We start from the raw sequence: 17,788 nt of genomic DNA on the forward strand, positions 1-17,788 counted from the left end.
CTGGGACCACTGGATGCTTTTTTGGGGTGAGGGGTGGTGGTGCTGGGGATCAAACCCAGGGCCTTGCACACGCTAGACCAGTGCTCTATCACCAAGCCACATCTCAGTGCAGGACGCATTTTCCAAGTCCATTCCTCTCCAGTCGTCCTGTCAGTTGGAAACCAAGGTTCACGCTCACACAGATGGTCCTCAGCCATGGCTGCTAAAGTCAACAGATCCCTGCCCTTGTCACCTACCTACGTCATCACAGCCTTTAAGTCCGTAAGGGAGAAACAACTTTGTGGAACTACACAGGGGTGAGTGGCACACAGCGACACAGAGGAGCCTGGCTACCCAGCATTTTCACAGAATAAACAGCTGTCATCAAAGGAGCTTTCTTAAATTAACAGATCCTTAACCTTCACAAGAGAATTACAGATAAAACTCCATTTAATGAATAATAAGGTGGATTCTTTAGGGAAATCAGCTTAGTTTCCTTCAGTGGAAGCACCTACCATAAATCAAACTAGGTTAATCAAATGTCACCTAATAATGGACGTTAGGGAATGCACTAGAATTAAAAGATAAATATTACTTGAAATTGGCATACCAGTTGTTAATGTGGAAATGGGAACCTCTCAGATAATTAGTGTGAATTGCAGGATGCTTTAAGTACTATTTGTACACCCCAATAAACATTCTTGGTATCTAATTTCTCCAGGTAATTTATTTGGCAGGCTGGAAAACCTTTTTAAATGCTGGTGTAGTAGGTGGTTGGACCAACTGGAGAGGGATGTTGCGGGGAGGGCTGGATGGAGGGTGAGGGGGGAAGAGCCCCCCAACTCAGATACGTTTCATGGATAAAATACCATTCCCTACATGTCACGGTCCTTGAACTTCTTTGGATTCCTGGTTTCTGGGTTCCAGGCTGGTGCCCAGAAACCTGATGTTTAGCTAGAGTTTGGAATGAGGACTGGAAGATTCCAAGCTGACCTGGGGTCCTGGCTAAGGAAGCACAGCCTAGGCCTGGGTGGGAACCCACATCACCACCCCACTTGGGGTCCCTGTCCCCCTCAGCCACAGGTAAGCATTCAGACCCAGACTCCCTACCTCTCACTCTTCTTAGAACATTCCTAGAGGGGGCAAGAAAAGGATTCTGGGAAAGAAAGCTAGATTCTTCTTTCTTTACTACAAACACTAAAAGAAACATGATGCGGGGGGTCTTGTCTCAAGCTCAGCATGTCCCAAATCAAACTCACATTTCTACACGAGCCTCCTCCTTCTGCATCCCCATCCCATGGACAGCAACACCTGGAAGGCACGGTTTCCCAGACCCTTGATGTCACTCCTATAGCCAAGGCTCACTGGTTCCGCTGGGGAGGGGAGAGTCTTCCCTCCCTCTGTCTGCCCTTCCTGGCTGTCACATTGCTTTGTCTTGCTCCTCTCCAGTCACCTGTGCTATGGACTCTGCCACCTTATGCCATTAGTGTCGGGGCACTGCTGACCACACAGAGGATACAAGGATACATAATGCATTATGCTGAATGTGCAGGAATCTGACATTTAAATGAACAGAGCAAACGTGGCCCCATGACAATTCATAAGCCATCTGAGTGGCACAGACAATCTGGGAGGTGAGGAAAGAGAGCTGGGGTAGATGGGGAAAGCATGAGTTCACTTAAAAAAGAAGCACATAACTGCCAAGCACTCCTGGTCCTGGTTCAGGACTTTTAACAGACAGACTGTTGTTAAGGACACTGGAGTTAGGCAGACCAGGTTTGACAACTACCTGTAGGGATGTAGAGCTCTATGATCTTAGCCTTAGAATTTCTTGTTCTATACAAAGATAGATTTGTAAAGATTAAATAAATTAGTCTACTTGGTATGTGCTATGGGTGAAGTTTGTTTCTCCAAAAATTCATGTTGAAACTTAGTCCCCAATGCGACAGTATTAACAGATAGGCCTGAGCCAAGAGCAGTAGCACACACCTGTAATCCCATAGACTCAGGAGCCTGAGGCAGGAGGATGGCAAGTTTGAGGCCAGCCTCAGCAACTTAGAGAGACCCTGTCACAGATAAAAAATAAAAAAGGGTTGGGGATGTGTCTCAGTGTCAGAGAGCCCCTGGATTCAATGCCTAGCACCGCAAAACAAACAAACAAAAACAGGCCTTTAGGAGGCGATTAGGTCATGAGAGTGGAACCCTCAATCATGGCCTTTGTGCCCTTATAAACGGTCTGAGACCTTCTGCCCCTTCAACCATGTGCAAATGCCTCAAGAAAGTGCCATCTCTGAGGACTGGGGTCTTGCCAGACACCCACTCTGCTGGTGCCTTGATCTTCAACTTCCCAGCCTCCAGAACTATAACGAATAAATTTCTATTTATAAATGACCCAGCCTAAGGTATTTTGTTATAGCACCAGAACAAAGTAAGAAAAAATGGTTAGAACAGTGTCCGGTACACAATACCCAATAATTTTCAGCTCTTACTAATACTGATCCTTTAACAAGCCTCTGAGATAAGGTTGGCTTGTCATTCAAATATGTACCTCTAGGGATGTAGAGAGCAACGAGACTGACCTAAAGAGCATCTTCAGCCCAGTGTGAGACCGGCCAGGAGACAACAGTGACCCCCAGCATGAACGCACGGAGTGGCTGGCTGGGAGGGGTGTTGGTCATCTATTACACTGGGGAAGGGCAGGTACTGTCTCCCAGGTGATGCTTGCAGTGGCCTTAAAGGCCTGAAGCTGCAAAGGCGAGAAAAGAAATAAGGACTGTGTTCTGGTGAGGGGCTCGGGGGACTTGAGACTGACAGGAGAAGAGGGCCAAAGAACCAGAATGGTTTCTAATGGCCACCAGGAGGAGGAGCTGGGTCCCTGATCTGGAGGTGGTGGGGAGCTGCTGAAAGGGTGGACAGCAGCAGCAACTGAGAGCAGCGAACAGACATGAGCAGAATAGGCCTGGGCAGGCGATTCAGAGATGAAGAAGGAAATAAGCCTGGCGTCGGGCTCCTCGGCCCTCTACCTTGGCCTCTACTTTCGTGGCACCAGCGACCTAGGCATTAACCTCCCCATCAACCCTGTGGTTATATAAGTAAACAGAAGGTATCAACTATAAGTTTTGAAAACTTTGATACTTCCTTCCCAGAGTACAGCAGTCCTCTGGACTCAAAGGAGCTGGACCGTCAAGTGAACTCAAAGTCATAAAAAAAAAAGGACCAGAGGCTTTTTGCACATTGTCTTAAAACCAGGTTGTTTATTGGTACGCACATACCCACACTCACACCCACACACACCCACACACCCACTCCTGGTGCACTGAGCCGGTACAGTACTGAGAAGGGACCTGGTGAGACACAGGGGGCTGGTGAGGAGGGCTAGGGTCACTGGGGACTCTCAAAGAAAAAAATATATCGACTAGGAGGCAAGGGGGACACCGAAACAACAGCCTTCCACACCGCATGGCCCCTCTTCTCCAGCATCTCCCTGCAATACTTCCCAAGGGGCCCAGCTGCTGCCTCCTGACAAGGCCAACCACCACGGGTTAAGATGCATGAGGAGGCGAGGGCTGACTCTCCTACACAGGGAGCCCCAAGACTCCCCTGCAGGAGGCAGATGGCCTTCAGCTGCTCATCCCACCCATCTCGGGAACCTGGAGTATGTCCATAACTTCATAGGGGCATTTCCTCTCTATCCAATTCATGGGTGTTCCATCTCCACTCTTAGAAGCCTGATGGCAGGAAGGGCAGGAAGCAATGACCGAGAGCAAGGGCAGGTGGCTGCCTGGCCCAGCCCGTGGAGAGGCCCCCGACACACCACTGGTCAAGCCCCCTACTGAGGGGCAGCACGAGGCTCTAAGCCCCAGCACAGCTCCAGGTCCAGCACTCCTTCAGGACAGGGTGCAGGGGCCCATTATCCCACCTGCTAGCCTAGCCCTGCTCCGAGCCAAGTGAAAGCCTGCAAACAGCTGCTCCAGTCACCTGTAGGACAGCACTGCACTGGCCTCCCTCCAGCAAACACGCCCAGACGCTCTCCTCCCCTCTCACCTGGATGAAGCCCTAGATCCCATCAACCCGCCCTGAACTTGGGTCCCAAGCACTTTCAGGCACCTCAGTCAGATGAAGGAATGGGTAAGGAAGAGAGATTTCTGGGAATAATATTCCTCCCAAACCAGGACCTGCATCCCTCTGCCCCATTCCTACCATGCTGCTAGTGAGAACAAAATGGGGAAAGCTGGGTGGGTCTCAGAATTTCTGGAGGTGAGAGTCCCTGCACACCACAAGAATCCTGAAGAGGGTTGAATGACTTAGGGACAAGCAGGAGTGAATCCTTCATCAACACTGGATTTCTGGGGCCTGGGACATGATTCTCAGAAGAGGAAGCTTTATCTTCCCAGCAGGTCAGAGGAAGGAAGCATCAGACTGTCTTTTTCCCAAATCTGATTTTAGGGTCAATATATATTCAATCCACCCATCAGGTCCATTCTTGTGGGGCTGGGATTACTGAGGCAGAGGAGGGCAAGGGAAAAGATGCTGGGGGCACAGCTGGCAGAACATAGTGGGATCTGTTCTGCCCCAGGATTATGATGCACTCAATCTCCCCTCCTCCCAGCCACCCTCTGGAGCTCCACCTCTGGTTGGGGCTGGGTACATTCCTACTGTCCTTTGAGCTTAAGGCTACCAGAGGCCATCAGCTCTGTCTCTGGCTTGCCTGCCTACCCCTCTCACTGGGCAGGGGGCTGAGAGTTTCCCCACTCTTAGCCCAAATTTGAGATCCATTTTTCTCTGATTCTTCTCAAAAACTCATGTTTGGGATTCAGCTTGAGCGCGGGCTCAGAATTTCTACCTCAGGTTTCCTCAGAACTCTCCTGGCCTCAGCATCCTGACCCTCAAGCAAGTTCTGGAGGCAGAAGCTGCAAGTTGTGGTGATGGACTTGGGGAGGGTGGAGCTGAGGGTGCCAACACCGACCCTCAGACAATCTGACACAACCAGAGTGGGCAGGGATCAAAAGGCCCAGGCAGGAGAGTGTGAAGTGCCCCCTTTTTCTGGAAAGGCCATCTCAGTGCTTGGTCCAGGATCCTGGTCCTGGTGGAGGGCACAGTCCAGGCCAGGCCAGGTCCAGAAGAAGGGAGGGTAAGTGAGGTCACATCCACCCTGGGCTGCCCATCTCTCCTCCCCCAGAATCCCAAGCATGGACAACCTGAGTGCCTCCACAACACGGGAGACCCCAGTCACATCCATGAGAGACTTACAAAGGACACGCGATGGGACTCAGGGCTAGTGGGATGCCGGGAGGAGAGATGAGTATATTGAGATCCAGGGCAACTGGAAAGTCACAGACGGACGAGACTAGGAGCCGTGGGAGGAAGGGGAACGAGCAGGAGGGGTCAGGGCCGGCCGAGCCTGTGAAACCAGAAGGACGCCGGCCCGGCCGTGGCTAGTCCCGGAAGGCGGAGAGCATGTGTCCGTAGAGATAGTGGGAATGAGCTGAGAGAGAAGAGAGACAGGCACCGCGGTGAGTGGGCCGTCCCCGGGAGGCAGCTGGCCAGGGGTCTGCGGCATACTCCCAAGCGCAAAGCACCCCAGGCCACACGAAGCAGGAAGGGGCAAGCCGGGCGGTGCTGGCAAGCGGGGCTGCAGCGGCAGGGCCAGGCCGGCGGCCAGGGACAGGCGCGTGGGGCCAGGGCCAGCAGCAGGCGCCCGCGTCCCAGGGCCTGGCCCACTTACCCCGAGCCGGGGGCACACCCCCGTCAGACCCGGGCGGGAGGGTGGGGGTCAGCAGGAGTAGGTCCGAACCGTGGAGGTCTCCAGTCTCTGCGCCCCCGCCGGCCCGGCTGGGAGGAGTCGGCAGCGCGGGAGAACACACAGAGCGCGGGGTTAGTGCGCGCACCGCCCGGCCGCAGCGCAGCGACACACGCCTCGGCGGGGCTGCCCGCAGCGCCCCGCGGCAGCCTTAGTGCAGCGTCAGCCCGAGGGTGCTTGGGGCCCGGCTCCGGCCTCGCGCCCTCCACCCGGCCCGGCCCTGGAGGCCAGGCCAGGAGCCCACGCCCGGCCAGCCTGCCACTCACCTTCAGGCATGACTTTCTTCGGCGGGCCGGGAGGGGGCTGCAGGGGCCCCAGGGTGGACACGCGGAAGCCGGCCGGGAGCGTCTCTGCCGAGGTGCCCAGCATTCCGCCACTGTGGTGGTCCCGCGGCCGGAAGCGTTTCCTCCAGGAGGGCGCGCGGCGGAACACCTTGTCCTCCCCCTGCAAGGGGGAGACACGCAGAGGCCCAAAGGCGGGCATTGAGATTGTCACCCTCACTCCCCGCCTCGGTTGGGGCTGGTTCCAGGGGTACTACTCCCTTTGGAAAAAAGGGCGCAAGGTCACTTTTCCTTTCTAGCCCTCAGTGTTTCCACCTGTGGACTGAACCAGAGGGATGACTCCCACGGGTCCTGGCAACTTTATAATGTCTGCATTGGGTGAGGGCAAGTGAGGGTGTCATCTGGCATTGGACTCTGCCTCCCTACCCACGCCGATCTTCTCATCCTGAATTTGGGGTACCCACTGGTCTTCCAATGTGTTCCTCTTCTCAGCCTCGCACAGAAAGCACAGTACAGTCCCCACACATGCTCTCCTCATGCTCCTCTGCATCCTCAGTAAGACTATCACCCAAGGTATCCTGGGAAAGCACTGTGTCTGCAGTCAGGACATTTGGCTTCCCATCTTGACTCCTGCCAGCTGTGTGATCTTGGGCGAGTTAAGTGACTCTCTAAAATTCAGTCTCTTCCTCTGTAAAATAGGAACACCAACCTCAGTCCTATCTACTTCTCAGATTACCTACCCAACAGGATCAGACAAGAGAACTCTTTGATGGTGATGGGTGAAGTATATGACCAGACACGTAGTCCTCCTCCAAAGGACATGACTGGCAGCCCCCAGCCATCTGCTGCCTCACAGATGCCACCAAGTCTCCAAAATAACTATCTCTCCCAGAGGCCACCCAGGGCCACAACCCTACAGGATGCCACACTGCAAAGGCCTCCCACTCCCCACTTTGGAGCCAAGCCACACCCACCCTGCTTTGCAGTCACACCTCATTTTCTCCCACCCCTCTGTCTCAGAACTACCAGGGCACCAAGGTGCAGGCAGAGTGGTCCCAGTAGGAAAAAGACGCTAACCCTTCAGCTTTCACCTCAACAACCCCTGCCAAGCCCTTAGGATTTGTTTTTGTTTTATTTTGAGGCAGTCTCCTTGCTTAGTTTCTCAGGCTAGCCTTGAGCTTGCAATCCTCCTACCTCAGCCTCTGGAGTAGCTGGGATTATAGGCATGTCATCTGGCTTGGCTACCATTTGTTGTTTGAGCCCTATGGAGGCCAAACATTCCAATAGATTCTTAGCACCAGGTACCTCTCTGTCATAGCACTAGTTCCAGTAACATTTTTTATGGATTTAAGAGATTATTTCATTAATTTTTCTTTTCCCCCTCCCCTTCATTTGCCTCCTCAAACCCTCCCTATCCCCTACCCTTTCACTTTCTCCCTCACTCTTCCTCTCTCTCAAATTCTATGCTCCGTGAGGGCAGAAACAACGATCTTTTTTGTTCCAACCAATGTATCCCCAGTTCCTGAATAGTGTCTGGGAATACTGTGGCATTCAACCAGTATTTGCTAAATAATGGGTAGCAGTTGGCTCCCTACACAGGAGTGCATCCCTGAACTTGGCAGGGACCTTCCTCATCACCATTGTTCCCCCATGATTCTGCCCTTAACCTAGCCTGGGAGCCCTTCCTCTCAGCCCCCATTTCTACTTTCAGTCAATCCTAAGAACTTTTTACTATATTCCTCCTCTGTCCCTTAACAAGCACATGTTCTTCCTGTCTCTCCTGATTTCCCTTCAGTCCTGATCTCCATGGAGAGGGAGAACTTGATGCAGCCTTTCAGAGTCTTGAAGTTGGAAAAAGGAAACAGAACCAGAACTGGCAGAAGGACTAGTTGCAAGAGGCAGCCCAAGGTTGTTGATGAAGTACTAGATGGCTGGATAGGAAGCAATTTCCATGTATCTCAGAGCCTCTCCTCTGCCCAGCTTCCTCACCAAATTTCACCTATTCCCAGGACTTGGCTTCTGCTTTAAACTCCCTGTAAGAACCAGTCCTCTCTAGTCTCACATCTAATTGCAACTCAGAAACCCCACTGTACTGACCAATGGTATCAACACTCAACTCAATAGCTCCACCCAAGGTCTGAAGCCTTATAGACCAACCACCTCCAGTAGGCAGCAGGACGCCCAGGAAAGAGCACAGGAACCTAACACACATCTACTCCATTTCTGCTCTGTACATATCCACTCTGCAATGCCAGTAAGGCACTTTTTTTTCCAGTGGTGGGGATCGAACCCTAGCACATGCTAGGCAAGTGCTCCACCACTGAGCTACACCCCAGCCTAGTAAAGTATTTCTTCAAGCTTCAATTTCTTCATCTCTAAGATGGGGATAATAACCCATTCCATAGATAACTATTAGCACAAAGTGAAACATCCATAACCATTGGGCAACCTTGCCTGGCTTGTCCCTGGCACAGAGCAGGCATTCAGAGTATTTTTGTAAGCACTGAAGGAATGGGTAATTTTTTCAATTGGAAGCACCATGCTAATATATACGGAACTCATTTTTCCAGATAGCAATGAAAAAGCTAAGATCCTACCTTGGTGTGTGTGGGCTAAGTGGTAGGCAATGAGAAAATTAAAATCTCTGAGAGTGGGGACAGTGGAGAGTTATGAATTTATCTCCTTGATGGAGATACACGCACACACACACACACACACACACACACATACACACACACAGTTACCACCCCAACCATTTCTGTGAAGAAAGCATACCTCCACAAATTCTGTGCAAGGGCAGGGTAATCACTCTACAAAGGTGGTTTTTAGCCTTATTAAGCCCAACTAAGAAACAACGATCTGACTGAAGATGGAGAACCTAAAAATAAACGAGTCTGGGCTCTTTTTTAATGTGTTTGGAGCCAAATCATCTAAGGCAGCCATGACAGGCAAGGACAGGCAAGGTTGGTGGCAGGATAGTGAGTGGGGGTGGGGGTAGGTGGGGCCGAGGAGGGATACGTCCTCAGGAAACAGGTGAGCATAAGCAGGCATCTCTAGGGGAGTACTGTGGCTTAGGATGTCAGGGTTGTCCCTAAACCCAGAGGGAAGGCCTGAGGAAATCCAGGGCAAAGGACTGTTTCTTCAGTGAGCAGGAGGGCTGTGAGAGGAAAACTTTCATGTGGTGTGAAGGGAGACCCAGCAGCTGTATCAGGCTCCCTGAAAACAGGGAGTAGGGCAGTTATTCTGCAGCCTCAGCAGAGCATCTGTCCCCAAACAACCACACCACAGTGGGTGGGCTGCAGTCTTACTGAGCAGGTCAGAGATGAGCTGGCTATCAGCACTAAAGACACGGGGTCTCAGAGACAAAAGGAGGTATGATCCCAAAGATACTGCCTTGGGGGAAGACCCTGGATCCTGCCTGGTTAGGAGGGCTGGACACAGAGTTGGAAGATGCTAGAATATAACTTACAGGGACCTTCAGCCTTTATATCAGAAAAGAGTTTCACAGACCTCTCCACAGTCCACTGCTACCCAAAGACAAGCCCAGCTAAGCCTGGCCTGCCACCCCAACCGCCTAGCATCATCCCTATCCCCTCTGGCTCCCCTCCCTTAGGCCAGCCCACTAATCATCAGCCCAGGAAAAGAACTCATGAACCTCAACCCAACTGACCATGACCAAATCCCCAAGGCCCTGAATTCATGGCAGGTACTCACATCATCAAGCTTCCGGTCTGTGCCCAAGGCCAACAGGTTATTGAACTCTCTCTCCATCACCTGGCGGGCCTAGAGTCCACAAGGTGAGAGAAGGGAAGGTGAAAGGGGCATTAGTTAAGGATTTTTATATCATCTTTCACCTGCTTCCTAGGGTCCAAGGACAGAGATGCAACACACTTTGCAGGAAACAGGAAAGTTTTCAAAATTTTATGCCAACAGATATTTTTGACCATTTTTAACAAAATCAGATGATACTTCCCCCAATAGCGAATAAGCTAAATGTATGAGGTTGGAGGTGGGCAGGTGTAAGGAAACTGCATTGTGGTGGGGACATCCAAGCTCTTCTTAGAGAAGAGGGGATCTGTGTTATCCATTTTGACTGGTTAGGAGGAGTCACTATAGGACACTTGGGACTTGATACACTTAGCCCATTGGAAACCATCATGCCCCCTCCTGAGGCTACTCCTCCAAGCAAACCTCAGTGTCTTCTTGGAAATGTGTCTTCATATGGTGAAAACAGAAAAAAATGTAATTAAAAAAAAATAGGATGACAGAACACATGGATGGACAAGCTCTACCTACTGAGGGGAAAAAAACCAAAACACATTTTGTCTACAAGGGGGACATAAGTCTGACTACCCCTGGAGGAGATTGGGGGATGAGTATGCAGACCATGGATAACCAAAACAATTTATTTGGAGTAAATAAATATATTTGGCAAGGTTTCCATATCATGAACTTAAATCAGGAGGACTGCTCAGTCATAGGTGTTGGTGGCCCTGGGCTGTGTGATACACAGAGGCTTTCTCTAGGCCTCCGAGAAATGAACTCATTAAGAACATTGCCAGAAACAGGACAGTTTTCAAACTTTTATGCTAACAGATATTTTTGACCATTTTAAACAATGAACTCCATGTTGGATCATATGATACTTCCCCCAATAGCTAATAAGTTACATGAATGAGTCAGGAAAATAAGAAAGGCTAGAAAGATAGATGTCACTGCTACAAATAGAAAAATAGAGAGATGTCACTGCTACAATTTACAGAATCATTGCTGTCCACAGAAACTGAAGGCAGCCGTGCATAGTGGTACACGCCTATAATCCCAGGTGCTGGGGAGGCTAAGGCAGGAGGATCACAAATTCAAAGTCAGCCTCAGCAACTTAATGAGGCCCAACGCAACTTAGCAAGACCCTGTCTCAAAATAAAATATAAAAAGGGCTGGGAATGTGGCTCAGTGGTTAAGCACCCCTGGGTTCAATCCCTGGCACCCCCAGCTTCGCCCTGGCCACCAAACAAACAAAAAAAAAAAACTGAAGGCATTTTGAGATAGGAAGTAAAATAAAGAGAAAAGCCCATTTTGGAGTGGATAAAATCAACCATAGCGTTCTATGTCAGTCTTCACAGTCTAATACTGTCTTTGTCAGTATTGAGAACAAGAGTTTTGACACATGATCTGAAAGGAGAAGTCTGGTAACATTTTCAAGGATCCAATGATGCTGTTCCTCTGGGTAGTGGATGGTGAAGTGGACAGGTATCAACTTCAGAAACACCTTGCAGAGTTGTGTGAGTGAGCAGGAAGGGGGCAAATGAGGATGGAGGTGGGCAGGGGTAAGGAAATTGCACTGGGGGGACATCCAAGCTCTTCTTAGAGAAGAGGGATCTGCGCTATCCATTTTGGCTGGTTAGAAAGGATCACTATAAATCACACTGGCCTTGTGTGCTACCATCACCCCCAAAGGCCAAACGCCCCCCCCCAGAACTCGGAGACAACACAGCACCGCCCTCCCTCAAGCTAAAACACATCTGCTCCCAGAATAGCCTGTGCAGCCCTGGTGGCTGAATTTCAAAAGCGATCTGACAGCTGCAAACAGTCCAGACAAGGGCAGCTAAAATGATCAGGGGACAGAGGCGAGTCTATATGAGGAAAGGCTAAAAGAATTAAGACCACTCTGTCTGGAGAGACAAAGGCTTGGGCCCAGAGGTAATACACTCAGAGTTTATGAAATTCACAGTTCTCACCTTTTGTGATCAAATATAAACATCCTTATCAAATCTAAACTAGAGTTCCTTCCCCAGGGGGAACCTGACAGGGTCATTTTTAGGACAAATAAAATCAGGAAGTACTTTATACAACTGTTAGTACTTCTAGAATCCATTACCCACAGGAAGTTAGCAAGGCCAAAAATATAAATAGGTTCAAGAGAATTTAGATATATTCTTGGATGACAGCTCTATAGTAATTATGAAAGGTAATTTAAGGAGATGTCTAATCTTTTGAGTTGTTGCTGGGCAGACAAAGCCCTGGCATGGGCTGTGCTAGCTGGTATATTTAGCTTTCTTAAGCCTGGTGGGGGGAGGCAGAAGCAGGTCCATAGGATGGCAGACAAAGGAGATATGGGCTTTCTGGTTCCCATGGGGACTAAGGCTAGTTCTCTTCTAAGAGAAGTCAGGTCAGAGAAGCAGGTCAAGGAAAAGGAATGCAGAGTGTTGGCAGTGGACGTCTCGTCATGTGAGAAACACATGTTCCCTATGGGCCTTGGCTAGGCAAATGGACCACTCTTGGAGGTTTGAGGGCATTACAGTACCCTCTGGGCATGCCCCAGAAAAGCACGCCCCACACACACCAGGAAGGAAGAAAAGAAAAAAGAGTGAGATTGATTGATCAAAGGGCTGCCCACCTGGGTGTTCTGCGTGGGGATCTGGAGGACCAAGGCCAGCGTGTTGTGGTCAAAGTTCTCATCCAGGGCCAGCAGAGCACCATGAACACCACTCTCATGCAGGTTTCCTGCATAGTCCCGAAGCCCAATAGACTGGACCCAATGAACCACCTGGTCATTGGTCCAAACCAGCACATCTGGAGGGAAGGGGAAGAAAAGGGACAGAAAGAGACAGTAGGTTTGGCCCAGGCCCCTCTAGGGGTCTTGTGACTCAAAGCCCCATCACTCTGCTCTCTGGTCCCCACCCCTCCCCCAACTACCTACACCTTCTTTCTGTTTCCCTGACACCTGGGCTCCTGGAGAACCAGCCCCACCTCACTGTACCCCTGCCAGCCTGCAGGACTTGGAATGAGGCCTACAGGGTCCCAGTTTTTCCCCAGAGCCTCTGCAAGGATCCTCCCCCTACCCAGGGCCAGAGTGGCCTTCTCATTCCTCCGCCTTAAAGTCTCTTCTAAGTCTCTGCTTGTTTCTCCTCCAACCCCACCCAGATCACCAAGTTCCATGAGAAGAGCAGTCTACAGCATTGTCCCAGTTAGGGACAGTTGGGAGCTTCCCTGAGCTCAGAATGCCTCCTCTCCAAGCAGCCCAAAGCTGGGACCAGCAGGCCAGGCTGCTCCTGCACCCTTTCTGAGGAGGGCCCACCAGGCCTGCCCAGCTTACCCTTGATCTCATGCTGGCTCTCTTCCCGCCTCTTCTCCAACTCCTTCCGGTCATAATTCAGCCTCTTCAGACACATGATGCCGTACTGAAGACTGGTTCTGCAGGCACACACCCGAGCCAGAACCTCAGCGGGGCCACGTCCCCCTGCAGGCCCCACATCCTGCACCAGCCACAACAGGTCCATCCAGGCCTGTCACCTCCACCACAAGAGTGCCCCAGTCCCCTCATGCTTCTCCTGCTGCGGACCCTGCAGCAGGTTATGTCGCTCTCTCTGCTACCCTGCATCCCTGACTGATAGAAGAAAAGTGCTTTGAATGAAACCAACATGTTCTTTCTCTCCAGGCACTGGAGTGACAAGACCCCTACCACCCAGAAGTCAAAGAAAGGCAAAAGCAAGATACCTCTTTACATCCCCATGTGAGTCAGGGTCCTTACCACAGCCTACAAGACAGATTCCTCATGATCTGCACCCTTACCTCACGTCTCACCCTCCCTCTGGCTGGCAAGCTCCCCTTGCTCTCTCTGCTGTGGACACATTGATCCCCTGCTGTTCCTCAAACATGGCAGGCTCCCTAGGCCTGGGTGCCTCAGGGACTTTGCACTGGCTGCTCCCTCTGCTTGGAACATTCTTCCCTGAATCTGCTGCACAGCTCACTCCTTCTCTTGAAGTCATTGCTCAAATATCACCTTCTCAATCCAATTCACCAGTCACATTGTTCATCAGATTGGAAACTGCACCATCAGCACCATTAACCCCAGCCCACACTCCCAATCTCCCTTCCTTTAGTCTAATTTTTTTCTACCACTTTTTGTCTAGTAACATACCATAGGTTTATTGTTCCTGAACCGTCTTTCCAAGTTAGAACGTAAGCTCTGTCAGGGCAAGGAACTTTAACTTGTTCACTGATCTTAAATACCTAGTACATAATAGGCTCTTTATAAATACCGAATGATTTAAATGGAATAATTCATATACATTACTAAGAGTACTTAAAGAATACCAGGTCATCATAAGCACTGAATAAATAATAACTAAGCCAGGCTGGGAACTGCAGAGTCTGTGGGTTAGAGGGGACCCTAGAAAAGCCCGAGTTCCCCCTGAGGCAGGCGTTGTCTCTGCAGCATGCTCCAGAGCAGTCATGGAGCCAAGACCTGAACACCTCCAGTGACCACCTTCTCAGGGGAGTTCATTCCACCTTGGAAGAAGGGCAGGGTTCTTGGTTAACTTAAATACACCTTTGTCCCTCAGTCTTTCTGGGTTTCCCCATCCAGAAAATAGAAAGAATAGAAGTTGCCCCAGCTGCAACTGCTGTTGACACTCTATTATCGAGGCATAGTGAGATTAAATTGTGCAGATTATTCTCTCCTCTTCTCCTAGGTTCTACTCAGGGAGCCCCACTGCCTAGTACAGTGTCCCTTCCATAGCTCAGAGACATCATTCTAGGAACCTTTTTCTGGCTAAACCACCCGTTTAATGCTTAAGTCACTGGTTTAGGTTCTGGTCCCCTGTGAGGGACATACACACACAGCTCATATGGTAAATGCCCTCTAATTTCAATTTTGCTGTAATTCTCAGTACAATCACTATGACTTTCAAAGCCGTTATAGCACAGCAAAACCGTAAACATAAAGACTTTAAGTTTGGTCACACTGGGTTTCAACGCCAGTCCGCCACCCACTGGCTGAGGAGCACTGTGAGGCTGGGTCCTACCTCTACATCAGGGTCGTGGTGAGAACAAAGGTGAGGGGCTGCAAGGGTTTGGTCCAGCCCCTGGAACATCAGAGGTGCTCAGGAATGGGGCCACTGTTAGGATGACAATTCTGATTATTGTGTGTGTGGGTTCTAGCCAAACAGGAACTCCCTGGGGACACTGCGCAACAGAATGCCCTGTCCCAAGGAAAAGCTCTCCGAACTGGGTGTCACTGTTCCCACCTGGCTGAGTGACCTGGTGGAACTCAACCTGGATGGGGCTCGTTTCTCTATAAAATAGTTTTTAAATATCCCCTCCTTGTCATAAAAATCATGACGTGAAACAATTTTCCAAGACTTAAGAACTTGCTGACAAAATGTCGGGTGGAATAAAAGCAGGCCAAGCGCACAGCGGAGGTGAGGCGTGTGGAAATGCCTTAGAAACTCAGAGTCAGAGCAGAGCCTGCACCCACGTGGCAGCTGGGCTCTGGGCAGAGGGCCACGGGGAGGACTTGGGTCCTCCAGCAACCCAGGCGTGTCCCAGCTCCAGTCCTTCTCCCCAGTGCCATCAATCACCAAGGAGGGGACAGGTGCAGCTGGGTCTGGCAGCCTCCTGCACAGAGACAAAAGATTCCCTTTCAGTCCCAGTGGGGTGGGGGAAGGGAGGACACAGGCTTCCCCCATGAGTTGGCCCTTACAAGTCCCACGGGGTAAGGAAGGATGAGGGGTCCAGACAGCAGTCTCTGAAGTGCGGTGGCAAGAGCACTGGACTCAAGTCAGCAGACTCAGTTCCACCTGCACTCTGGCATAATCCCTGAGTGGCCGTAGCCTACTCCTTTCTATGCCTCAGGTTCCTCATCTACCCAAGGAAGAGACTGACTGGATCCATTCCAGATTTAAATCTCCACAGTATCTGAGTTGGAGGACATCCATGTTTCCCCACATTGTTGGGGGACATCCACAGAGCCCTGAGGGAACCTTGAAAAACCACTGACCCCAGGCTCCACTCCTGTCTCACTATCCACTCAAGGCAAAAGACTCAACTTAGCAGGCTGAGCTGCTTGAAGCTGGATGCTATGAAGGACTTTGTAAAAACTGTCAACTCCTGGAACTATCACCACCCATCTCGCTCTCCAACCCAAATGCCTCCTGCGACCAAGCAGGTAACTAAGTGAGGGAAGCAGGAAGGGGCTGGGGAGATTTGGAGAAGGACTCCCTGTCCTGGAGAAGGAGTCGCTCTCCAGCTGCAGCTGCTGTTCCAAGCTAAAGTGTACTGAGAGCACTTTCAAGTTTTCAGGAGAAGCCAGAAATCCAGAAATTTGCATAAAATCTCCTACTGTTTAAGTACTGGCAACTAAACTCATGATTTTTAAAATACATGTGGGCCAAACAAAACATATCTGTAGGCCAAATTCTGCCCACAGGCTGCCAGTTTGGGACTTCAGCCATGATACTTTTGAACAAAAGATCCCTTCAGTAAAGAAGAGGAGAGAACTGGATACCCTGTACAAAAATACATGGGTCCAAAGCTGAGGGACTCCCATCTGGGATGTTGGCAGGGCAAAGGCCCAGAAAGTTCTTTCCTCCCAACTTGGAAGGAATGAGATACCTAAATCAAATGCCAGACTCAGTTTGAGTCTCTCTGGAGTAAGCACAGAGAATTTAGGAATCCCAGAGGTGAGCAATGAAGTTCAGACTAGGAGGAAAATCAAAAAGAAGATGATGCTAGAGAGAAATGACTTTTCGCGTTAGAGCTCCGAGGGTCAAATCCTCAAACTGCAGGATGAGGCGAACACTGAGAGAGGAAGACTGTCCCAATGGGAGACCTGTTACCACCTAGAGCAAGCCACAGAAAGAGATGAGAGAGGCCTCTATTCCTGGAGACAGAGCCCAGCCCAGTGTCAGATGGCCAGTGTCAGGGAGGTGGCCTGGGCTCCAGCCTGGCTCACCGATGGAAGCTGTCCACCATCTTCAGGTGGACGCGCAGGTCCTTCTTGGTGAGGTGGTCCAGCATGCGTGCATCCACCAGGCACTCCATGAAGTAGCTGCGGTACTGGGGGAGCCCCAGGCTGGGCAGCCACTCGTTGCCAATCCACTCGTGGTTCATGTCTCCGTAGGCCAGGGTCTGGGGATGAGAAGGAAGAGGCTGGGGCGGGAGGCGGCAGTGCCATTAGGCTGCGCCTGGAATATCTGGCTGGGAGAAACATTAAGCCATCCTCCACCTACAAGGGAGGAAGAGCGGTTTGAGAAAATTTCAGTTTCTTTTCACTAAAGGGCTCACCGTGGTGGGGGATTCTAAATAGAACTTTTCAAGATATCAGAAGGACCCAGTTCTACTCACATGTTAATTATTTACACTAACAAATGGGGGCAACTGTCCAGGCAGTGGAGAACATGAAGTCCTTCCTGCCACTTTGGAATGCCTGGGTGGCGTTGTGCAGCACACCTGCCTCCCTGGTTCTCAGGGAGCCTCCAGCCACTGAGCTCAGGGGCGAGGCTGTGTTCTGGTGACCTGTGGAGGGGCACAGGACACAGCCTCACTGCAAATGGCTGGCCTCATAGTCCACAGGGATATTGAATGTTAGCCAAAGAAAAAAAAAAAAAAAACAAAGAGCAGTGGGCTGTGTCAGAAGAGCCAGTTCGGTCTCTAAGGCTTGGTCTTCTGCTCTAAGAACTCTCCAGAATCTTTGCTGTTGTTCTCACTGGGCACACCCGCCACGTGGCTCTAAGCCTGAATGTTTAGACACCCCTCCTGATGTGAGCGCCCATCTTTAGAAAGCTTTAGTTTTGACAGCAAACCTTCCACCACTCTTCCCTTGCCCTGATTGATGTTTCCAGATTGAAAAATTCCATTGTTTCTTTTAAAATGAAATTGTTGCCACCTATAAAACTATGTGTCCCATATGTTCATTATTAAGCATAAAAATGAAGTTAACATCTGC

General features: G+C 50.6%; 1 protein-coding gene across 4 annotated transcripts in view; it reads right to left on the reverse strand.

The window, feature by feature from the left end:
* Nucleotides 1-3,214: 3,214 nt before the first annotated feature.
* Ppfia4 (PTPRF interacting protein alpha 4) overlaps nt 3,215-17,788 on the reverse strand; it is a 48,306-nt gene continuing 33,732 nt past the window's right edge. For 2 of the 4 annotated variants that reach the window (XM_047520320.1, XM_047520318.1), the window contains 7 exons: nt 16,796-16,971; nt 13,157-13,254; nt 12,458-12,633; nt 9,775-9,843; nt 6,046-6,223; nt 5,705-5,811; nt 3,215-5,464 (listed from right to left, as the gene is read on the reverse strand). In XM_047520320.1, coding sequence (XP_047376276.1) covers nt 5,753-5,811; nt 6,046-6,223; nt 9,775-9,843; nt 12,458-12,633; nt 13,157-13,254; nt 16,796-16,971 — 756 coding nt within the window. In that variant the 3' untranslated portion in view covers nt 3,215-5,464; nt 5,705-5,752. The remainder of the gene's footprint in view (nt 5,465-5,704; nt 5,812-6,045; nt 6,224-9,774; nt 9,844-12,457; nt 12,634-13,156; nt 13,255-16,795; nt 16,972-17,788) is intronic. The other 2 variants (XM_047520321.1, XM_047520319.1) reach the window with 1 other exon arrangement.

This window comes from Sciurus carolinensis, chromosome 12 (genome assembly GCF_902686445.1).
Source record: "Sciurus carolinensis chromosome 12, mSciCar1.2, whole genome shotgun sequence".
Lineage (NCBI taxonomy): Eukaryota > Metazoa > Chordata > Mammalia > Rodentia > Sciuridae > Sciurus > Sciurus carolinensis.